We start from the raw sequence: 25,399 nt of genomic DNA, 5'->3' as shown, positions 1-25,399 counted from the left end.
TACCAAGAAACAGGCTAAAGGCTTCAAACTACAGGACACAAACTACCTTGCTATTTCAAACTGAGTGGTCCACCCCTATACAGATTTTGGATTCAATTCTTAAAAATAAATTGTAGTATTTTTGTAGCAACCACGTACCAGTCAATGAGATGAACAATGTTGTCGCTGTGCATCATAAGTAAAGGGGGGTTAGTGTACCCTGTTTCCAGCTATGTTTAGTGATTGGCAAGTTGCTCCTGTTGTTTACCATAAATACCTGATAATAACAGTGTGCACACACTTGCAAAGGTTTCTCCTGTAGCTTCTGTAACTGTAAAGTATTTTCCTAATCTTTAGAATACATATCTAATGTGTCTAATGTGCCTGTGTGAATAATGCTGATGAGATATACAAAAATCAGTATAACGTGAACTTCCGGGTTTAATATATTTTAAAATCTGAGTCCAAAGGTGTTGGTTCCTCACCAACCATGAACCCTTACTCCTAATCTTTCTAAAAGGCATTCTACACCGCCTTTAATAATGTGTTGTCAAATGTATGATACTACTTTTTTCTAATTCAGTGATAAGAGATCAAACTGAAGATGAAATCCTTGCTGTATTACATGTTGTTTGCTCTTGATCAGAATAAAAGTCATAAAAGTCATGTGAATGAGTCAGAATCATAAAAAAAGATAAAAGTCCCCTGCCTTTGATATATCTGCAGCAGAAGCACATATATGGACAGAGTACGAGAACTTGTTTCTAGCATTAGGTCAATCTATACCTGTCAGTGATGCCTTTGGACAAATCTATAGCTGATGGAGTGGAATGTGTATTGGAATGTGTGTCTAGGGCAACATTCCTTGCACGGCCAGATGATGTTCCAAACTTTCTTACATCACATGTTAAGAGATTGGTAGAGTTGGACCACCAGTCAGGAGACGTTAAGAAGGCAGCTTTAAAATACCAAGAAAACTGGGGTAAGTCTGCAGTTCATCACTTTTTAAGAGGTTTTGAAATAGTGTCAGCAAACAAAATCATAAATGTTTTTGGAAATCAAGTATGTTTGTAGGCTTTGTAGATATATATAGAAAGATACTTAATTAAACCACGATAAAAGAGCTGATGAGTTAAAATGAAGCAGTATCCCAATTCTTCAATGAAACCTTACATTTTTATTACACAACTAACAATACCACCTACTGAGCTATGATATTGTACTATTGCTTAATGCAACAGCATTAGCTCTTCACTAGCTTGTTTTTGATCAGTCATTAAGTGTAATTAGATTACATTTTTGAAAAAGGTTACACTTTATATTTTGAAATATGCATTTGAAACACAAACCTTTTCGAATACAAATAGAAACTGTTGGTAAAATCGGGGTTTTAAATGGAAATAAAGTTCTGTAATATGGTATTTAAAATTCTCTGCATTTAGAATCATGTTTTTCAATATGTAAAACCATGATAAATATTATACAAAGGGTTATTTTGCCATGAACTGTTTTCTCACTGGTGATAACAAATGATTTTTTCTGTCATTTCCAGAGAAGCATTATTTAAAGGTGAAGTGTAAGAGACAGCTTCTGCAATCAATTAGAGAAAGCTCACTTGACTCAACAACCACTGTGTTATGTCCGGCCCCTTTAACAATTAATGTGGTTCCTTCCGATGATGGGTCCTTAACCGTTTCTTCAGTATGTGTTCTTGATCCATATCAGGATCTGAAACTCACACTTAAAGATGATTCTTTGCCCCAGCCATGTATTAGGATTCAAGACTCAACATGGGTCCCTAATAATAATAATACTGGGAAAAAGGTGAAATTTCAATGCATGAAACTTCTACCACCTATTCCCAAAAAATCATTGTCCCCACTACAGGTTCAGAATACAAACATGGACTTGGTCCCCTGTCATAGTAACAATTTATCCTGTAGGCTAGTTCTTCCAGCTTTGCCACAGATCCCTGAGTCATCATCACAAGATAAGAATCGAGACCCAGGTTTGTCTGAAATTGAGACTAGATTCTCTTCCATGTGGGATAATTTAGGTTTGACATCAACTTCCAATAAAGCCCAACTAGAGAATGGGAAGATCACAGGAGATCCTTTTCAAACAGCCGCTGATCAAGCTTCATCAAGTGGTTCATTTGAATCTTCTTCTTGCCTGGAGGAAACAACTGGAACACAAGAGTGTACGAACTCAACAGAAGACAAACTTTGTTTTCCATCTGACCATAATATGTTGACCTCAAAGAAACCCACATCAGAGATGTACTTGATGAACAATGACATTACTACAGGGGTGTACCAGGACGGACGGATAAATTATCCAATCTCTCTGAATCCTGAGTTGAAAAATCAAGAACTAACCAGGGGCTATAAAACGAAACTTAAATCAACAGCATCAGCTTCAAAGACAAGTTTTCCTTCTCCCTCCCAGAAAGTAGGACCACAAACTTCAAAACAAAACAAACAACGTGCTACACATCACTGCTACTTAAGGGACTGTGGTATTCATTCCAAAAATCCGAGATTAAACCTGACTCTTGGAATAATCAACACTTGCAGGGGCCCGAAATTGAACAGATTAGTGCCTTTGATGGAGGATGGACATTTCAGGCTCCAGGTACCATATCGACCCAAGAATGGATATCTTTATGATCCAGAATTCAATCGGAGGAATGTTCGTGTTTTCAACAGATCTATTTACCGATAAAAAAAAAATCTGCAATGCCAAGGGTAGAAAGTATCTAACTTGGCATACATATGGCTTAATAGATTATTTACTTTGTCCTCTTTAGCGCTGAAGATATTTCTTGTGTGCTTGGAGACACTCAAGAATTATGCCAAAACAACTGAAACATCTTTCCACGTACCACAGCAACCTCAATACGTGGACAAAAACATTTTGAAGGTGACGCTGTCAAAAGGACAATCTAGACTTTCATGATCTAGGGTAGAAAGTGATATTGGCAACTTACATTGCACATGAAACTATATTTTCAGATGCTATATTCATTGTAGAAAACACATATTAATGCCAAAGTAAATCGACACAGTACGTGTTAGGGTTTTGTTGGTCTTTGGTCTTGCAACTTTCAATGGATTATAATTAGATTACTAAAGATCAAGTAATGCCCCCCAAAACACAATTATTTTGATTCTGGAGTTAATGTTAAACATGTGTTTATTCTCTAGATGTTGGTCTGAAAGTTGTCACTCCATTATGATCGATTTACTTCAGTTAGAGATGGAGCAGAGGGAGCAAATAAGTGCAGTGAGTATCACGATCCAAACGCACAACAGCAGTTTCGGAAAATTGAGGAACTGTGAAAGGCCAGTTTGGTGAGAATTTGGAAAGATTCTCAAATCTTTATTCTTTAGTTATTCTAAGTTAGTTTTTTCATCTTCAGTCATTTATTTTGATTTTGACACAAGTTGTTGATGTTCTTTTGTTTTGAGAAAACTAAGAAAAAAAGAAAATTGGAAAAAAAAAGTATCATTCTGAACTCCACTACTTTCTTTTCAAATTTTTCTGACGTTTGTGAATTTGATGTCTCTGATATCTATGATATGGAAAGAAATGTCTTTTTTGTCTGAAAAAGTTTTAAATATTTCTCACTATCACGCAATACAGACTTGATCTCAGCATTTTATGTGATTTGTAAATTTCTTAAATGTGATTTTCAATTCAGATTCAGAAACCTGACATAAGGCAACGTCCCCGTTTATTTCTCTTTAAAGTGAAGAAATGTCTTTCTTTTTTTTTATATCATGTCCTGTTATAGGATTATCAAGGTAATTCTTTTCAATCATCTTGGGAAAATCTGTTTGTTGAAAATCTCTTCTTAAATTAAAAAAAACTAAAATGTTTTTGTGTCGTTTATGGAAGTCCAATGAAACATTTGAAGCTGGCAGTAAGTATAGTTTAAATGGTGATGTTTAAGATGGGATAGTTCCCGTTTAAACATCATGGTAGTATGTACTATTTTCTTGTGTAAAATCCAATAAGGATAGTGTAAAATGTTTGCAGATAATGGATTGTCCCGAGTAAAATTAATAATTTCCCACATTAAAATGTTATTATAACACATTAGTATGACAATAAATATCAGTTGTCTTTTGAAAACCTTGCTTTTAGAAAAGTTAGATACAATGACTACTGAACAGTGTGAGACATGTTAATTATAATTCTTCAACAGAATAATTTGACATTAAAAGTTTACGCTAATGAAAAATATCCTAGATGTAAAGCAATTATTTAAAAACTACAACATACTGCTGTTCACTTAATAAAAAATGATTAGCTTCCGTTTCAAGTATTAGCAATAATAGCATCATCTTAACTTGGACTGCGACGAATAATAACAGCAATACTCAACCTGAATAAAGCTTCTGTACGTGTTCTGATTAACAAAGACCCTCACGACACAGGTTTCACCTTAAGTGTGTGTTTGTGTAAAGTGAATCTAGTCCCATTCGTCCACTCTATTCCGATGAGGCTCTTCACTTCCGCTAGATTTAAACACTAGCTAACACTTAATGCATGTGATGCTCTCAGTGTATCACAGTATAATATATTATATATATAAATATTTGAAGTAGTACGAGTCATTTCCAGCCAAGCGAAGGGCTAGTCTGGTAATGTGTACGTATGGACGTACGTATAGAACTGGGGTCATACAGAGGTAACTATTTATACAGTATGTTGTGCATGCTCCGCACTTTCCCGGTGCTTAGATATGGGTTTCTAACCCAGAGGGGTAAGCCATTGGAGTAGACCATGTTGCCAGCATGCCAGATGTTTACTATGTGCACGAGAGAAAAAGAGATGCAACACAGACTAAAACAGCGTAAAGAGTGTTGGCTCATTTAGTAAAAAAAGAGGACAGGGAGTAGCATCCTACAGCCTAATCCAGCCGTGGCGGGTTTTAGACAAACAGCCTTGAGCATCACCATGGGGTCGGAGGCAGTGGTATGTCTATCCACACTGAAAAGCTTCATCATTGGTTGTTTTCATGAATGTGTTGATGAGGCCCTTATCAAAAAGATGATGGTGTATCATGATACAGTGTCGCTATTTTGAAAGGCCACTAGATGGCAATTTCGGCTTTATAATATTATGCTCTGATATAATTAAGTCAAACTTAGCATTTTAGAGTTTCAACATTAAGAGACTAAACACCATGAGGTGTTTCACGAGGCCTCATCAACCCATCACTAATTGTAACATACATCTCAAGATGCAACTTTCTTGGATTGGATTCTGGTCTTTAAACATCAGACCCCCACACACAGGTGGAAATGATCAATTCCCTGACAGTGTCCAAGAAGCCGCTGCACAGTACACCTCCCTCCTCGTTGCGGCTGAAGCTACACTGATGGCTCTTGAATGCTCTCTTGTAATGCCCGGGGGGCTCCAGGCCTTGCAGAGTGACTTTACTGCAATTTCCCTTCCTCTGTCTTCAATGACGAACACCCCTGCGACACTCTTCAACCAGCTTCATACTTCACTCTCTTCCTCTCACTGGCTTCCTCCTTCCACTCCAACAGGATGACCGGCCTGGATTACCCTGAGAGCAGGACAATGTCTTACCAAACGATGGTTTGCAGGATATTTTCATGGAATTGGAGTTTATTCCCAGGTTAACCTTAACTGACTGTCTGACATCAGGAAAAGTGGATTTATGTCTCCAGCTCGACAAAGTTGATTGTGCACCTTGGCGTTTGTAGATGCGGGTTCTGGTTGATTCAGCAATAGCCTTTAGCACCTGGTCATGGAGCTATTGATAGCAATTGTATGTTTTAGGGTTCCACCCTCCACAACTCCATGAGGCCATGAGATCTTCCTTTCCATGCATCCCCCATTATGGTCCATAATGTTGTGTCAGTCCCACTATCTGGCTTTAAAGCCGCAAATCTCTGGGGTCCTTCGGATAGGGAGGCCTGATAGGGCCCCTGAATTACGCCTGGGCCCACTCTAGGTCATGTTGTAGCTTTATTGTGGTATACAAATTGTTATTGAGAATCAATTAAATACTATTAATATACTGGATTGAAGTCCAGATGGCAGACACAGATGTAAAAAAAAACGTTCAAGGAAATCCACGGACTGTAAAAAATTAAAGATTAACATCAGATCTTGGATGTTAAATAATATTTGCTGAAGCAAATGTTCCTGCAAATAAAATAATGTCCCATCTGCTGGGTCATCAACTAATTAGTGCACTAACGTGTAACACTTCTGCTAAACAACCTTTTTGGTAAAATTGACATCTCCATAAGTCATTCGAAACCCTATTTATTTCATTTATCTATCCCAAATGCCTAATAGAGGTAATACCAATACCAGCTTTGTTTCTTCAGTTTGAGTTGGATTTTTATTTATTCCTCTTTACTTGATTTTCATCTTTAGAAAAGAGCTTTATTATATTGGTAAACAATCCAAAAAAAATGTTGACGCTGAATGAGGAAATAAGAAAAGAAAGAATATTTAAAAAAACAAATAGAAAAGCATTTCTTATAACTTAGTTTATCTAACTGGGGAGTGTTCAAATATTCGTTAAATGGACACTTTGCACTTTACATTTATGGTCACTTAATTTTTGTCATCTTTGGTCTGAAAAAAAACAAGTTGCTGATTCAATTAAATAAAAGCTATGAAAAGGAAAAATTAATGTTGCACAAAGGGAATGTTCAAATAACAGTGAGCGAGGCTGTCAGCCACCTATGACTCAAACATATTTTTGGTGGTTGCTGACCTGAATGAAATTGAAAAAAATAGTTTGATAAGAATCTATGGAACAACTCTAGACATTTGTGCTAAGATATGGCAGACATTTTAAAAGAGCACACGTTGAAGCGAACACACTAACCTGACAAGTGAAACAGAGAGTGTCAAGAAATTCTGGTAATTGACTCTGAGAGGCAGGCTTTATATTTTTCTTTGGGATATGAAAAAAAAATCATGCCTCCAGAAATCACTTTGGAGCCCATCTGAAATAATTCTGATGTCAGACACAGTTAGAATAAACTGGAAAGTGGTTATGCGCTACATTTGAAGAGAACAAAGGTCAACAGCTTTGTAGCATTATGTAGAGAGGGCTTAGAATCACAAGATATTTAGGAGACTCTGCAAAGGCACATTTCACATAGATTTGATATCATAAATCAGGATAAATAATTACAACCTCAACAAAATCTGGAAGTTTACCTTTTGTAAGATGCAAGTTGTCTGTGTTTAGGCTTAGAGGACCTGTACGTTTAAAGATAAGATGATTTTGGAGGGTTGACCTTGACGCCAAGTATAAATTACAGGAAAACCTTGATCAGAGGTTTTAGGGGAATCCTAGTTTATGTTATTATGCACACGACCAATATGCACTTTGACAGCAGACATATATTCCACAATCAATATTATTTACCTTAATACAGATAGTGGCATTATTTCAGACTAGTTAGTTCAATGTCTGCAACAGCAGTAACCCTTGAAGGTTAGTCATCATTGGATTAAAAAGAAAAAAGTGACATTTCAAATCCTGGAAAAGTACTAAACGCCCATGTGACAGGTATAGTAATAGGGTGCAGGGTTGAAGAAAGAAGGGATGTATAAACGATAACAACTCTACTCTCACCTCTGAAGGACATGCAGAGGAATTGAAGATACTGCACTTCAGATATTGAATATGACCTGTCATCATGGTTCAGGCTGGATATTCTCTGGATGTATGTGTGCATGTTAAATAATGACTTACTACCACAAGCATTTCAACGTTGTTGATTGTGAAAAAACAACTAATTTATAACTGTAAAAATAAAGTGTCTGTTATTCTCATTCCATTCAAATGAACGGAAGAAATTTGGCAAAATGTGGCAGCTCTTATTATTTGAGGAGCAGTTACATTTCAGCAGGGTGAACAGGAGGGGGCTCAGGACCAGTCCACTCAGTGCAATGAAGATATTAGATGTAAATAAGATATTTAATGACAGATGTTTAGTTGATATCAAATGGATTAGACATGTATTGGGTTTTCAAAAGCTTCTGTCTGCAGATTATATTTGTAAAGAATGAAACTATTTGGCAATAACAGGTCGAATTGAACGATTTTAAGCAAATCTACGAACTGTCTCTTGGAATGTTTTCAGAATCAACACGAATTTAATTTAAACGTCTTAAGCGTTAAAACTTACTATTTAGAGCTGCATGGAAATCAGATCAAAAACACACAACCATGAAAAACAACATCTTGCATGGCTGGAAGCACATCCTTATTGTGTGTGTCTGTGTATGTGTTACAGCCAAGACAAAGTACAATGCTAGAGAGGGAACATGACTAACCAATTATCCATTCACTCTGAAGTGCTGGTAGTCACAACGTTTGCATACTATCTCTTTGTATCTGAATTTACTTACTAAGGCATAGGCAATATGTTGTTGACATCTGATTGATTTTGAGGGCTATGATTCCTAATTACAGCTACTTTATAATAGCAATGGGCTCTCAATGAATGACTGATGGGCCACATCTATCAAACAAAGACTTTTATTTTCACTTGCTTGACATAACCCATAAGGTTTTTCCACATGCTGAGTGTAACCAATAAGAGCCCCTGTTGCACATTCATGCCTGAGAAGAGAATAAGAGAATAAGGGAAGTGCCTCTTGCTTTTTAAATGTTGGATCTGTCTGCCAGACAAAGAGCCCTGAAGCATGTTATAGTTAAAAGACTGTGATAATCCCCAAGTTTCTTCAGATCAGCGATAAAATAAATATTCTCTCGTACAACTATCAATAAATCCTCTTGTGGTGTAAGCAGATATGATCGGAGATCACTATCACAATCGCCTTCAGCTGCTACATAATACAGAGATAATCAAACTTTTTAAACACAGTAAAGAAGAGTAGAGAACATTTGGAAGAGAGATGGGAGAGAGAGAGGGAAATAGAAATGAGAAGTTGGGTGGAAAATGGAAGAGGAGCTAGGAAGGAAGGCAAAGAACTTCATAGACATTGTGAATAAACTATTCTCAAGACAGAAACTCAGACAGAAGGTACATTAAAGTCCAGACCAGTGGCTGCACTGGTTCACACCTGATTAGTGAATTAAGTGAGGTTGGGGTTAATCTTCAGTGTGTTATCTTCTCATTGGATTATACATGTTATTCCAGCCAAAAAATAGGAATATATTAGGATCTAACAGTGAGACATTACTAGCTATGGCAACATATGATTTTTTTTTTTATCATTTGAGTCTCCAGAATTTAAGTCCATTCAAGTAAATCTCCACCCATAACATTAGCTGATACACACGCAAGCTAACACTCAAAACAATTCATGCATACACATGTCCATTACTGCTTGCAAGAACGAACACAAAGATGCAAGCTAGCAAACCTGTGAGCGGGACTTTACATTACACATGGCTCCTCCACATTGCACACAGCAAATATACATGAAAACACTGTCTGTTCCTTTAAGTGCATAGAGAACGAACATGTGCGCACACACACACACTTGTCATTGACACAATGAATTCTCCAGTCTGTTAAACACAACAATATCTGCTGAGCACCAACTCTAAGTGCTCACTAACCCTTCACTGGAAGTGTTTGAAATACAGGAACGTTCATGGAGTTGGACGAAATGGACGATAGCAGACTTTTTATTCTACATTTCTCACAGATGTATGATCATTTCAATTCGATTTTAAAAAGTCTAATCATTACAGAGTTATCGCAAGACAAGTAAGATTTGAAACAGAACTAAACCAGCAGAAGAGAAAATCAGCTCCCAGTGAATCACAATGAGCCACAGTGGCAGAATTTTTTTAAACTTTTGACAGGCAGAAACCTCCAACAAAACCAAACACAGTGTAAACTATTTTCTGCTGTGACCAGCTGGTTGGAAGAAGAGGGGCAAGGAGATGAAGGGAAAGGGTGAGAGGGAGCAGTGTAAGGGAGAGAAGAGTGTAGAGCAAAGGCAGCAGGTTCTAGACAGGTCCATGGAGAGGAATTTGGATCCATTGACTATGTCATGACAAGGTGAAGGAGATCCTTGATCCAGGAATATACTCTGGATGTACTGTCAAAGGAGCTGAAGCACTGGAGCTTCAGGGAGATGGAGAGGAAAAAGGGCGAGTCAGGGGATTTACTAATAGTTCAGATTAAACACAAAGATTCCTATAGAGAATCCAGGTAGATTTTGTAGAATGGACAGGGAAATTGATGTATTACTTAACGTGTTCTAGGGGGAAAGGCTCATTTGTTTGGCGTGTGAAATCATGGTAAAGAGTGTTTTCTGAGTTCCTCTGGTGTCTGTGACAAAGCACATGTGCCCAGATGTTCATGCGGATTGTTCCGTGGACAAGAGAAATAAATTGTGCGGATGGAATTATGTCGATAAGGTGAACAGGTGTCCCCAATCTATTCAGCCTTCCAGTTGTTATTGAGAAAACTGAAATATAAAGCATTTCATTTCTTGTTAAATTGACAATTACTCCTGTAGTATTTCCTGAAGCTTCATCAGCCCATCATGATAAAACACTTGTTCTTCAAGCATTCATGACCCACTCAACAGTCATGTTTTTAGTAAAGATGCCCAAGGTCCTAAATGCTTCATTTCCTCCAACCGTGAAAAAAAAGTGTCCCAAAAAAATGATTGAATAATTGAAATGACACTTCTACAATTTAGAGCCCCAAACTTGGAAATATTTTGTTTATAGTAACTCTTACTTAGGGAAGTGATAAATTGTTTCATTGTTTAACAATTGTTTCATTCTTTTTTTCTTATAACATTTTGTAATAGTTTCTGAGAGGTTACAAGGGCTCTGATGCTGTAAAGTAGTAAAGGCGTGGGACTACCTGTGTGTGATTTTATGGTAGTTATTTAAGAGTATCATATTTATTTAGATAATGTTTCACTAAGGGCGAATGCAGAAGACATGAACACTTGTGTCTTGTGTAAGACTAGATAGATAGATAAATATTCAATATTTAAAGTTATCTTCATATATATATATATATATTAAAAATATATATATAGAGAGAGAGAGAGAGATAGTAAGGCGTTCTCATACTAATTCTACTTAGGCTTATTACATCAGACCAAATCTATTTGGTACATGGTGCTAAACAATCTGTCAAAAGTGTTATCAGGACTTTGATAAGCTACGAAGACACATTCCGAGCTTTCACATACATTGGAGAGCCTAACAACGCTTAATGAGCCTTATAATCACATGCAGCTTTTGTATGAAGTTGACCGGTTCATTGATATTGCACCTTATAATCAGGTCTTCCTACAGTCAGAGTAATACATTGTTTTTTTCATTCCTCCAGCTGTGATTCTGCTTTAGTGCCAACTGTGTATAAAATATGCAAGACCTCTTTGTGTAAATGCAACTTTAGCCAAAACCCGCCATCCTGTGCAGAACTACAATTGATCTGACTAGGTGTGAACACTAAAGTAGTAAAGCCTGGGGCTAAACAGAGCGGGAGACATCAAGAATCAAGAACACTTCCTCCCAACAGCAGGGAGAGGGCAACTTTGAAATATAACCAGAACTCTCTCACATCTCTGTTTCTGAAGCGACTAAGCTTGCTTGTAACTTCCTCTTCCTCCTGCACTGAAAGCATATTCGACTCTATCCATCACATATCTTCCAGCAATACATTTTAGTCTTTTACCTCAGAGACACATCTTTTGTGCAACTGGTGAAAGATGGAGAAAAGGGCTGCAGTTTTAATGATGTGTGAATATCAAATCCACATCGCATCATCCTCCTCCGACATGAACATCAGTAGGTTCCATATCTGAGGGATGAGGGTCCCATGGTTAAAAAACATAGACGGAAGATCACACTAAGATTCAAGATTATTTATAAGTATATTGCATGTGAAATCCTCCTCTTTTTCTGTGGCCTGATTTAACTGGAGCCTGCAGTGTATCTCCACCAATGGTTAGGTAGCAAGACTCCATACCTTGTTAGCAGAAATATTGTGACATTATGTAAATGCTATTTTCTCTTCAAGCTAGTGTGTTTTTTTTGTCCAAAATTAATCATGAAGGCAGCTGTTACCTAGAAGGTCTTTCCTTGTTGACATTGGAGATATCATCTCAGATTTATGATTATAAAAGCAAGAAAATGTGGAGAATGTTACAACTTTGTCTGAAAATTAAACTTTATAATAAATCAAGAGAACAATGCCTATTGACCCGATGAAAATAATTGTACATTTCCCAGAACAGGCTGCTTTTTTCACAGCTCATGCTTGATTTAGAAATTCAATGTAAGTAACTGATGGAGTAATTGATGGATGTCTCAAATATGATGAGGGAAGCTGACAAAGTCTGTCAAGTGATTAATTCAGACAATGATCATACAATATGTTGAATACTTCAAAAAAGTTTCATGAGCTGCGACAGTAATAGAGAGAAAGCAATAATAAGTGGGCTATATTTCCTAAAATGTCCGTAAAACTAAACATGCTTCTGCCATGCATTTTATATCTCAGGGTCATTGAGCATGACAACAAAACAAATGCTTGTGAACAATGGCAAACATTTATTTCAGCACAATATGCTAAATATATTGTTTAATTAATGAAAGATGAACTGTAAAGATATACAGTGCATGTTTTAGGTAGTATTCAGCTTCATTGCCTCAATATAAAGTAAAAAATTAAATTGTTACATTTTTCAAAGCCTACCACACAAAATGCCTTGATGTTACTCTACCATTTAATATTTATTTAGTCAGTGGATCTAATAGGTAATTGATTTCAATTTGCATTATGTAAAATCAAGTCAAATATTTCAGGGTAATTCAAATTGTTTACGGATGATACGTTTGTGCTATAATCAATTTTAGAGTTGCCTGGCTCTTATCAGTTGATTGAAGATTAGAGTATTTTTTCATTCTACAAAGGAATTAACTTCCCTTGACCACTGTAATCCTAGTGTATGAATTGAGACACAAGATAACATTGGGTGAGGGATGTGCTGGATAATTGACAGAGATGGAGTGATTAGGAGACATAAGGAGGAAGAAGGCAAATATTGCACATGTATAACAAAAAGAGTGTGTAAAGGTAGACGGGTACATGTGTGTGTGTGTATGGAAGGTTACAGAAGGGGCTTTGGGCAGCATTGTGAAAAGGATGATTGGTGTTAAATTGGGGTGAAAAGCGGCTTATGTGGAGATAGAGCGGCTGAGTGAGAGAGAAAGAACGCGGGAGAAGGATGGTCACCCTTCACTCCACACATGGATTACAGGCTGTATTGACACTGACAGGTTTTAGACCTAGTTTACACTTCCAAAGCCCGACATACACACCCGACCCTGAATGTGGCAGAACACGCAAGATTATAGTTACCAGGTTAGAGAAAGAACGTTGTGGCTCTCAATAGTTTTGTACAGCTGCAATGACTCAACTTGAATAGAGTCGTTTATATTAGCTCTATTAGAACTGTTGAACTGCCGATAACCATCTATTGTAATGATGTAAGTAAGTAAGTAAGTAAGTAATATATATTTATATAGCGCTTTTCGAGACCAGGGTCACAAAGCGCTTTAACAATCAAAACAATACTCAAAACAGTACATACTTCAAAGATCAAGACAACACCGAGAACAACACAGGAGTTCGAGAAATTCAAGGAAAAGCCTGCACAAATAGAAACGTCTTAAGATGTTTCTTAAAGGAGTCAGTAGACTCCATCAAGCGCAAAGAGAGAGGAAGATCGTTCCAAAGCTTAGGAGCAACAGCCTGAAAAGATTTCTCTCCTCTGGTCCTGAGCCGTGTGCGTGGAACCATAAGTAGATTCTGATCCACAGACCTCAGAGCCCGAGCTGGGGTGTAAGGCTGGATCAGATCAGTGATGTAAGGAGGAGCCTGACCATGAATAGCTCTGAAAGTAAGAACCAGAATTTTAAAGTTGATCCTGAAAGAAACTGGAAGCCAGTGAAGAGTTTTAAGGACCGGAGAAATGTGAGTTCTTCTACTAGAGCGGGTCAGAATTCTCGCTGCAGAGTTCTGAATCAACTGCAGGCGAGACAGCTCCTTCTTGTTAAGACATGAAAACAAACTGTTACAATAGTCCAGACGAGAAGAAACAAACGCATGGATTACAAGCTCCAGATCATGTTGTGACAGCATTTTCCTAAGTTTAGAGATTTTTCTCAGTTGAAGGAAACAGTTTCTGGTCAGTTTTCTACAGTGTTGAACAAGAGACATGTCTTTATCAAATACAACACCCAGGTTTCTCAGGCTCAGTTTGACAGACTGACCTAAGTCACCCAAGTACTGACTCAACCCTGGAATCGTATCATCAGGAGCAATCACCAGAGTTTCAGTTTTGTCCACATTAAGCTGTAAAGTGTTTTCACTCAGCCATTGTTTGAGTTCTAGCAAACAATTGACTAAGCTGTTCAGCCTTTGGGGCTCAGTTGGGTCAAAAGAGCAGTAGAGCTGGATGTCATCAGCAAAAATGTGATAAGAAACATCTGGAAATCTCTGAATGATTTTACCAAGGGGAATCAAGTACAGCAAAAACAATAAAGGACCCAGAACAGAACCTTGAGGGACTCCACACAACAGATCTGCCGATTCAGACCTCATTTGATTGGCAGATACACTAAAACTGCGCCCAGAAAGGTAAGATGAGAACCATTCTAACACAGACCCAGACAGTCCCACTTCATCCCTTAGTCTTCTCAGCAGGATCTGGTGATCAACTGTGTCAAAGGCTGACGACAGATCCAAGAGAACCAGAACAGTGAATTTACCAGAGTCAGCCGACATCATGATGTCACTGGACACTTTCAGTAAAGCTGTCTCCGTAGAGTGATGTTTACGGAAGCCAGACTGAAACTTCTCATGGATGTCGCTCTGATCCAAGAACAAAGACAGCTGCTCGGACACCACCTTCTCCAAGATCTTGGACAAGAAAGGGAGCTTAGAAATAGGCCTGAAATTACTGAGGTCAGTTGGGTCTAAGCCTGGTTTTTTGAGCAGAGGCTCCACAATGGCATGTTTAAATGCATTGGGAAAAACCCCTGTGGAAAGGGAGAGGTTCACCATATTGGTAACCCAGGGGCCAATTACATCAAATACTTTGATAAAAAGCCTACAAGGAAGGACGTCATCTGAGCAAGAGGAGGGTTTCATCTTGTTCACTAGTGCTGAAATATCACCCAAAGATACAGCAGAGAAGGATGACCAAGAGGAGGAGATGGGCTCAGAGACAGTAGGGGTTCCCAACAAAGGGGGAGAGATTTTCTCTTTGATCAATTTAATTTTGTCAATGAAAAATCTCAACAATGCATTGCTGTCAGCTTCACAGAAGACCGGCGTGATTTGAGGAGCAGGAGACACGAGAGAATTAATCGTGTCAAACAAAACTTTGGGGTTTTTCCTATTTGCTGCTACCAGTTTTCTGATGTAATCAGATCTAGCAGTTTCTACCATCTCATTGTAAGAAGTCAACAGATCCCTGAGGTGAAGTCTGTGCACCTCAAGTTTAGTAGACTTCCAGAGACGCTCAGTCTTTCGACAAAGTCTCCTCAGACTCAGGAGATCTTCATTTGTCCAAGGGCACGGTTTTTTCTGAATTTTCAAGTTCGATTTAACAGGTGCCACTTGATCTAGTATTTCAACACAATGATCAGTAAAACAGTGAATCAAACTGTCCACATCTGGACAGTCATCAAAGGAAAGACAGTTAAACATAGCATATATGTCAACATAACAGTTCCATAAGTGTCTGCTGGATTCAGTCTCCATATATTATAAAGTGTGATTCCTTCCACAGAAATCAAACTATAACACACATGGAACATACAGTTCTCTGTCGGCCTCTGACGTAAACACAACCTTGTTTGCTGAATAATCCTCACCAAATGTAATCTTGTAATCATGTTCTAAATAACGGTGACTTGCAGCAGTATACAGACATAAAATAAATGAAATTACATACAACGTTAATGTGTCTGAACGACAAAAACATTAACAATTAAACCCATCTGCAGAATCAGAAAGTGTCTCATGTGCACTCGGAGATATTGACATTCAGACCTGTGACTCTTTAATGGCATCTTCAGGGAGACGTCATTTGTAACCAGGCATATTGTGATTCATTATCAAACCTCCCTTTGTGTGTTTGTGTGTGTGTGTGTGTTGTGTTTGTTAAGTGCTTATGTGTATCTGGACAGTGATGGATGAATGTCAAGTTCAGGTCTCAACCGTTGTACTCAGTTTTGTGTGCATGTCAGTGTGCACAGGATGGATAGAAGTGAGGTCAGAGGGAAAGCATTCTTAAAACAGACCATTTGTCCATCAAACACCTGTTCACTGGCCTTCAGCGCCCTCAGGCTGCTGCATGCAGACAGATTCAGAGTAGACTTTTATTCGACCAGATGTTCAGACAGTCTTTTGACTTAAAAGAAGTCTGTCTGTTTCAATCATTAGATCCACTTCCTGTTAGCAACGAAAGAAACAGACAGTACCACCTTGAAGAAGGTTATCGGCAGAGTAAAGGTAAAAGTAAAAGATGGTAAGAAAATGATGAACAAATATTGGTGGAGGAAAAAAATTAGTTTACTTTACAAAAAAAAAGAACTAAATTAGATTTTTTTTACCAAAGAAAGCAAGGGTCTCCATGGCAACAGATTCTATAAGCAGACAGCACCGGGAAATCAACAACTCCACAACCAGTGCTCATCATATGGGAAATCTGTAAAGCAAAAATGTTACATTATATTACCACCAATTGACTTCTCTGAGTAATGAATAAGGTGAGATTTATAAACGCTTTTTATGTTTAGTGACATTCATTTATGGAAAATTCAAGATGGCGCCGCAGATGGTCCGTTCCATATTTCAATTATTTAAACAGTATATATTAGTTTTAATTAAAGCTATTTTGTACCAAACACGATTTCTTACCTTAACATATGGGACAATGTTTTGTTCAACCTTTGGGGACATTGATTTTAGACCAGGCTTATATCTTAAAAAAGCAATACTAATTGAATGATACACTTACGGTTGAAATAACTATCTATGATTGGATCTAACATGTTTGATCAGACCAACTCGAAATCCCTAAAAAGCAACTTTCGTGTCATTTTATGTTGGAGGATGTACAAAGTTTTTCTAATGCTATATAATCTAACTTGGTGAACCGATTTTTTCAACAATCCATTTGATTCAATCCTGAGAAATGTTCCCAATCTTGGATTGAATAAACGCACACACAAAAACACACAGGTGTAAATGCACTATCACACACCAAGAGATATTCTAAATAAAGTGGCAGTTACAAAAATTGGAACCAAAAACAGTGGACAACACACACTGAGAGTAAACTCACCTCTGCCATTGTCAAATTACCTCTTCTATTATATATATAAACTGCTCAGTGTCAGTGTCAAAGAATGCATCTGTCTTTGTCACAAAATAATTCACAGCTTTCTTTAAAAGGCTTCTTTAAAACATTCAGCGTGTTATTTAAGTCAACGTGTCATCGCACATCACGAAAGATCCCCACTGATCCAATTAGACTTATTAGGAGACCTAAATGTTTCAAGATATCTAGCCTCAGGACCTAAAGTTAGATATTGACACTTAATTGGACATAATTGGGTAATGGTGCACTGCGTTAACGTCACACTGGGTCAAAGTTTTTGAGACCAATTACAAACTCTAATAAAAATGTTAATGTCATTGCCAACTTATTGCTAAGAAACAGGGTATAAGTAAGTAAGTAAGTAAGTAATATATATTTATATAGCGCTTTTCGAGACCAGGGTCACAAAGCGCTTTAACAATCAAAACAATACTCAAAACAGTACATACTTCAAAGATCAAGACAACACCGAGAACAACACAGGAGTTCGAGAAATTCAAGGAAAAGCCTGAACAAATAGAAACGTCTTAAGGTGTTTCTTAAAGGAGTCAGTAGACTCCATCAAGCGCAAAGAGAGAGGAAGATTGTTCCAAAGCTTAGGAGCAACAGCCTGAAAAGATTTCTCTCCTCTGGTCCTGAGCAGTGTGCGTGGAACCATAAGTAGATTCTGATCCACAGACCTCAGAGCCCGAGCTGGGGTGTAAGGCTGGATCAGATCAGTGATGTAAGGAGGAGCCTGGCCATGAATAGCTCTGAAAGTAAGAACCAGAATTTTAAAGTTGATCCTGAAAGAAACTGGAAGCCAGTGAAGAGTTTTAAGGACCGGAGAAATGTGAGTTCTTCTACTAGAGCGGGTCAGAATTCTCGCTGCAGAGTTCTGAATCAACTGCAGGCGAGACAGCTCCTTCTTGTTAAGACATGAAAACAAACTGTTACAATAGTCCAGACGAGAAGAAACAAACGCATGGATTACAAGCTCCAGATCATGTTGTGACAGCATTTTCCTAAGTTTAGAGATTTTTCTCAGTTGAAGGAAACAGTTTCTGGTCAGTTTTCTACAGTGTTGAACAAGAGACATGTCTTTATCAAATACAACACCCAGGTTTCTCAGGCTCAGTTTGACAGACTGACCTAAGTCACCCAAGTACTGACTCAACCCTGGAATCGTATCATCAGGAGCAATCACCAGAGTTTCAGTTTTGTCCACATTAAGCTGTAAAGTGTTTTCACTCAGCCATTGTTTGATTTCTAGCAAACAATTGACTAAGCTGTTCAGCCTTTGGGGCTCAGTTGGGTCAAAAGAGCAGTAGAGCTGGATGTCATCAGCAAAAATGTGATAAGAAACATCTGGAAATCTCTGAATGATTTTACCAAGGGGAATCAAGTACAGCAAAAACAATAAAGGACCCAGAACAGAACCTTGAGGGACTCCACACAACAGATCTGCCGATTCAGACCTCATTTGATTGGCAGATACACTAAAACTGCGCCCAGAAAGGTAAGATGAGAACCATTCTAACACAGACCCAGACAGTCCCACTTCATCCCTTAGTCTTCTCAGCAGGATCTGGTGATCAACTGTGTCAAAGGCTGACGACAGATCCAAGAGAACCAGAACAGTGAATTTACCAGAGTCAGCCGACATCATGATGTCACTGGACACTTTCAATAAAGCTGTCTCCGTAGAGTGATGTTTACGGAAGCCAGACTGAAACTTCTCATGGATGTCGCTCTGATCCAAGAACAAAGACAGCTGCTCGGACACTACCTTCTCCAAGATCTTGGACAAGAAAGGGAGCTTAGAAATAGGTCTGAAATTACTGAGGTCAGTTGGGTCTAAGCCTGGTTTTTTGAGCAGAGGCTCCACAATGGCATGTTTAAATGCATTGGGAAAAACCCCTGTGGAAAGGGAGAGGTTCACCATATTGGTAACCCAGGGGCCAATTACATCAAATACTTTGATAAAAAGCCTACAAGGAAGGACGTCATCTGAGCAAGAGGAGGGTTTCATCTTGTTCACTAGTGCTGAAATATCACCCAAAGATACAGCAGAGAAGGATGACCAAGAGGAGGAGATGGGCTCAGAGACAGTAGGGGTTCCCAACAAAGGGGGAGAGATTTTCTCTTTGATCAATTTAATTTTGTCAATGAAAAATCTCAACAATGCATTGCTGTCAGCTTCACAGAAGACCGGCGTGATTTGAGGAGCAGGAGACACGAGAGAATTAATCGTGTCAAACAAAACTTTGGGGTTTTTCCTATTTGCTGCTACCAGTTTTCTGATGTAATCAGATCTAGCAGTTTCTACCATCTCATTGTAAGAAGTCAACAGATCCCTGAGGTGAAGTCTGTGCACCTCAAGTTTAGTAGACTTCCAGAGACGCTCAGTCTTTCGACAAAGTCTCCTCAGACTCAGGAGATCTTCATTTGTCCAAGGGCACCGTTTTTTCTGAATTTTCAAGTTCGATTTAACAGGTGCCACTTGATCTAGTATTTCAACACAATGATCAGTAAAACAGTGAATCAAACTGTCCACATCTGGACAGTCATCAAAGGAAAGACGGTCAAACATAGCAGAAAAACTGTCTGCAGTATCGGCTGAGATGACACGCCTCTGAGACCTAACTTTCAAAGGCTTAGGTTCAGGGATGAAGTCCAGGTTGAACAAGACAAGAGAATGATCACTCAGATGGACATCATGTACAGATACATTAGAAATGTTCAGGCCAAGAGTAAAAACTAAGTCTAAAATGTGGCCTTTTTGATGAGTGGGTTCAGAAACATGTTGCTCAAAATTAAAGGCTTCAGTTAAAGTTAAAAGTTCTTTAGCAGAACAAGATGTGACGTCATCAACATGAAGATTAAAGTCTCCAAGAATAAGAACAGATTCCATCTGAATAATGGAAGATAAGAAGTCACTAAAGTCTTTCAAGAACATCGCCGCAGGACCAGGCGGACGGTAGATTGACACACAATAGAAAGGTCTTGAAGAACCAACCAAGATCATCTGAGACTCAAAAGAAGTGAATTCCTGTGTCTGAATCACTTTGCAAGAACAACTCTCCCTAAAAACAGTAGCAAGACCTCCTCCACGACCAGAGAGGCGAGGCTTCCCCAGAACAGCGCTCCCTACTGGACAGAGTTCGTTCAGATGAATAAACTCTTCCTCTCTCTGCCAAGTCTCAGAAAGACATAATAAATCCAAATTAACTCTTGTGAAAAGATCATTAAGAAAAAAGGATTTATTAGTAATGGAGCGAACATTAAGAAGTCCCACATTCAGCACCGATGACGTCACTGACGACGTCACTGACGACGCCGCGTCACTGACAGGCGCGCAGAGCGGGATCTTTTGAAGCGAACAGCGGTCACGTGGGTACCAGCTGTCACTGAAGTTCAACTCGGTTGTAAAAGTCGAATTAAAGAGAGGAAATGAAAAAATCTTACCACCTTTCGTTGAGGTCTGGACAGACGGCAGCGCTGATGTGTCGTCACACACAGTGAGAGGAATGTCGATCAAACACCGATGACGTTCGATGACGTCAGAGTTGTTCCGAGCGATCGCGACTGCGCGTCTCATCCTGACCTGTACTCCAGCCCGACTCGATCCCTTGTGGAAATCGCCCGGTACTCGAGAGATCAAACGATATTCCACAGAGTCCGAGTCGATGAGAAGCGGAGCCGGAAACACGTTCACCGGACGTTGGTAACGGTCGCGAGTGAAGTCCTCCATCGACTCTCTGATGTTGAAAAGAGCATCACGATCATAGATCCGAGATGCTTGAGACATATCTTAAGTGATATGAGCATAATATCCGGACAAGTAGTCGTTAAAACGACTGTTTTTGGCAATTATTGCAGGAGCTCACGTTTCAAGCAGCCGATCAAAGGCTCACCGGAAGCGGAAGCAAAGGTATAAGTAATATTTTAAAACATACATATGGACTGCATTAAAACATGATTTTTGGAGGAATACTGGATTATTCTATAAGATAAACACAATACAATAAATACAATTTGTTTAAGAAATCAATATGAATACTGGATAAGAGCAGACATGTGACAACCATTGACTATCATAAACAATAAGACAATTGCAAATAGTGATGGAGGTGACAAAAAATACAAAAAGAAACATACATTCGTTTATTGGTTTTAGTTTGTATATAAACAGCCAAAAGTGTTAGTCTATCTTGTGTTCTACCCAAACAATAAACAAGGGGACTCCTTAGTGGTTTTATAACTGCTGCTGCTCTGTGAGTTCTGTTGAATCACCACAACATAGACTGCAGAGAAACAGGGAGGATGTATGAACATGTCACCTCCAGGGCTCAACTCACATTCTTAGAGACCTTTGATTGATAAAATGACACAGGAAAACTGCTTTAGTTCAGAATTGTATTGCTTCATTTATAAAATAAACTGTACACCAGTAGCATATTTGGAGAGGTGGAAAACACACAAATCTTTTGAGTTTAGTTTTCATCAAAGTTGTTCTCTCGCTTTTCCGTCATCTCTCTCTTCCGATATGTTTATTTTGAATAGAAAAGCAAAATGTGTGTAGATCAAATGTTACACCCACTAAATACAAATGTTGCATACTTATGTACTACAGGGACAAAAAAATAATCCTGGTATTATCTCAGGGTCAAGGTGACCCGAAGGCCCGAAAAAAAATGAAAAAATGGCTTATATTTATACATATGCAGTGGTGGAAGTCATTCATCTTGACCCAGAGATAACACAAGGGATAAAACAATAACATTTGTGTTTGGGCTTCGGGTCACTTTGACCTTGAGATAACACAAGGGTTCACCGATGTTCATCAAAACAATATTACAATTTTACACTTTGTTTACAATTTTACTTTTATTAAGGCATGTATGAGCTAATGTTAATTTCCTTTTGCTAAAAAAAAATACATTCTCTTCTCCAATGTGCTAAGAAAGTTATTTTCCACGATGTCAGATTAAACAGTGTTCCTTCTCTAATAATTAGTTAATGGCACTTAAATATCATTCTTATTATGCTGTGTATGCTCTATGTTGCTAAGATAAAAACATGTAACTTGGCATGTGACACTACTTTATCTGCAAATATGAATTTAATTCAAATTATTTTATATCTCGGAATACATTTATACATCTTTCCCTGAGAGTGTCATCTCAAAGGGATCAATAAAGTGCAGTCTAAGTCTAAGTCTTATATCTTGGAATACAGTAGATTCAACATTAAATTAATTATTATAGCGATTTATTTGTGACCAAAATACTGATATTTGATATAAATTCTACTTTTCAGAAATGCTGTCAGAATTCCTAAGTGCTCAATTGTCTCAATTGAAGGCCAGTTTTCTTCATGTACTCAAACCGTTGAGCAAATTGGGTCAATTTGTGCAAACTTCAAATTCTGACAATCACAAAAAAAAATTGACCTGTTATAATTTGCATGTGTAATAATAGAAAAAAACATATGTAACCTAAGGTTCAACCTCCAAACTCCTTCATGTCCATTTATATTTTTGATTGATCAGGTTAAGCACAAAAAATTCCATCTTATTCAAATAAAAGTGTTCTCAATTCACACATGAGAATTACCAAATAAATGATTTATTTAAATTGAAATGACACCGATCATCATAACTTCTTGTGCTTCAGCCCTGAAGCCAATTCAAATCTCGAATCAAGTTTTATGTAAAACAGCCTGTGAAATGATATGCCAACTTTTTGTCCTCTTACTCTCTCATCAAACAAGCCTCCCGGCAGTTTCAGGAGAGGAGTCTTCTGATAAAGTGGGATGACACGACCCAATACTCAAAATAGAATATATGTTGTTGTTTTTTACATATTTTTTCATTCTTCAGCCAAGATTGTGACAGTCAATCAGAGTTCTGCAGCCAGCCAAATGTCAAAAGAGGACAAGCTGGAGTTTGTTCGCGATGAGAAGCTTGTACAATTTTATCTGTCCATCTCGATTATCTGGCCCAAGTCTCATACTAAGCTGAGAGTCCAAATTGGAGGACGAGGTACTATATAGAATCTGTCTGCAGTGATGCTGGCCCTGTAAACTCTGGCCACTCTCTCAAGGACAGCAAGAGAAGGGACCTTTAAAAGGGGTACGGCTTTGATAAAAGGTGCAGTGTACGCTCAGCAGCCACTCTATTAGCTGATCCAGTTTAATCGCTTGGCTACACAAATGGCTACTTAGCCAATCATTGGGAAGCATTTTGTTCATCTGGATGACGTGAAAAAATCATCATCTGGACTTTCATGCATAACTTGATTTTAGTTTCTGCATGTTTTGAGAGATGGAATGAAGATGTCTTGTTTATGTTAGAGGTCGAAGAAGAAAGAGCGGACGGTGGAAACAGTAACTATTATAACACCACGGTGCACCCTGAAAGACATGAAGAACGCAGTCAGTTTCGCCACTGTCAGCTTCATGGAGGACTTTGACTTACACAACTTTATCGATTCCCAGAAGGACGTTTAACAATTGAAAAGTCAGTGAAGGACAGCAGAGTCTGTAATAAACAAGTATGTTTGGAAATAATTCATCAACTTTCACGTACAAACATACACACGGATAAATGTTATTTAAGAAAAAACAGGAATAACATCCATAGAAGTTGAAAGCCTAACAGCAGAAGGAGTTAAATATCTGTTAAGATTTGCTCTCATCAAGGGTAATCTAAACAGTGTGTGCTGAAGGCATTAGTTATAACTGAGGAAAGAACATTTAGTGGCTGATAACGTTCAAGGCTTTTCTCCCAGATTCAACACATGTCATTTTGTTTGATTCCATCGATCTTTGAATAAACCTGTACAATGTTTTACAGGCTGTTTTTCTAAACCGTTGGACCAACAGATCAAATTAAAAGATAATGACCCTCTATAAAAGACCTATCTCAAAAAAGTATTAAATATATATTTACTGATCCTTATAAAACCGTGTGTAAAGCATTCGGTTTTCATTACTTGTACTCACAATGAAAGAAGCACAAGTGAAACCTTGAAGATTTAAATGAGAAACCTTTTAGCTTTAATAATAAAACTAACTTTTTATAAGCCACAATTATCCACCCAAAAAATGTAAGTATAAATCCAAAAGTCTAATCAATACAAACATTATATACATTATATTAATTCATTCATTCATTCATTCATTAAAAGAACAGTAACTATAAGTATAGAAATGATATGGTACAATAAATAAAAAATATTCTCTTGCTATCAATGTGACTCTTATGCCATTAAAAAAATATGTTTCTTTACTGTTATTAAACCCTGCGCTCATGGATTTCCTAGATGGGGTTCGAGAAAATACACTCCACAGCAACAATGACAATAATCAATTAAAACTCAACCTGTTACACTTGACAGTTGAAGCACATTTTAAAATAGCACTGCAGGAGATGTCAGACCGAGAGAACCCACAATTTGATTAGCCTTTCATCGAAGCCAGAGCGATTATTCATCAATCCCTCATCGTGGTCCACTCAGCCATATGAACCTATCCTGAGACATCTATTCATCAGTTATCCAGTCAATTAACCACTCTTCCATCCATTCAGCAAATGCTAGTTCTCGCCCAAGTAGTCACATGACATTATGCAACTAATGGACAGGAAGAGACATGTACCGCCTCGAAACCAGTTACGTCATTTAGTGAAGTGACCAATTCTCATCAGATCACATGGTCAGCGGGAAATGCCATTGATGGTTTATTAAAGGGCAACTAATCTGTTCATTTTAGTTTCTCTTAAACTGATCTTGAACCCTTTATTGCACTCATCAGTATGTGTCTGTTTGTTCAAAACTCTTTTTTGATTAAAATAATTACATTAGAAAATGTGCTTAAGCCCCGCCCACTGAAAACAGTGTGTTTCTGGAGATGAAATCTTGTTTATCTGGTTTATAATCTGGTTTGGTTTGACAAACATCAAGGTTTGTCAAAGCACGTCATAAATCACAGAACACTCCACTTTCAAGGGGCTTGTTGTATA

The 25,399-nt window shown here is 38.0% G+C and overlaps 2 protein-coding genes across 3 annotated transcripts in view; one reads left to right on the top strand and one right to left on the bottom strand.

Annotated features, from left to right (window-relative positions):
• The window catches only part of il1rapl2 (interleukin 1 receptor accessory protein-like 2), a 241,002-nt gene that overhangs the window by 110,652 nt on the left and 104,951 nt on the right, over positions 1-25,399 (bottom strand). The window lies entirely within an intron of this gene.
• Positions 759-3,777, top strand: LOC148071490 (uncharacterized). Its single transcript, XM_087799146.1, has 2 exons — positions 759-961; positions 1,532-3,777. The coding sequence occupies exons 1-2, from the start codon at positions 775-777 to the stop codon at positions 2,701-2,703; spliced, it is 1,359 nt and encodes a 452-aa protein (XP_087655272.1). The 5' UTR covers positions 759-774; the 3' UTR covers positions 2,704-3,777.

The sequence above is a fragment of the Callionymus lyra genome, chromosome 9, assembly GCF_982586985.1.
Source record: "Callionymus lyra chromosome 9, fCalLyr1.hap1.1, whole genome shotgun sequence".
Classification (NCBI taxonomy): Eukaryota; Metazoa; Chordata; class Actinopteri; order Syngnathiformes; family Callionymidae; genus Callionymus; species Callionymus lyra.
The sequence above is the reverse complement of the archived record's forward strand: the minus strand, read 5'-3'. Positions and strand labels throughout refer to the sequence as shown.

Excerpts from the sequence above, each read along its gene's own strand:
- LOC148071490 (XM_087799146.1), top strand. The coding sequence starts at position 775 with ATGCCTTTGGACAAATCTATAGCTGATGGAGTGGAATGTGTATTGGAA. Across the intron at positions 962-1,531 it reads AAAATACCAAGAAAACTGGG|AGAAGCATTATTTAAAGGTG; the intron begins GTAAGTCTGCAG and ends TGTCATTTCCAG.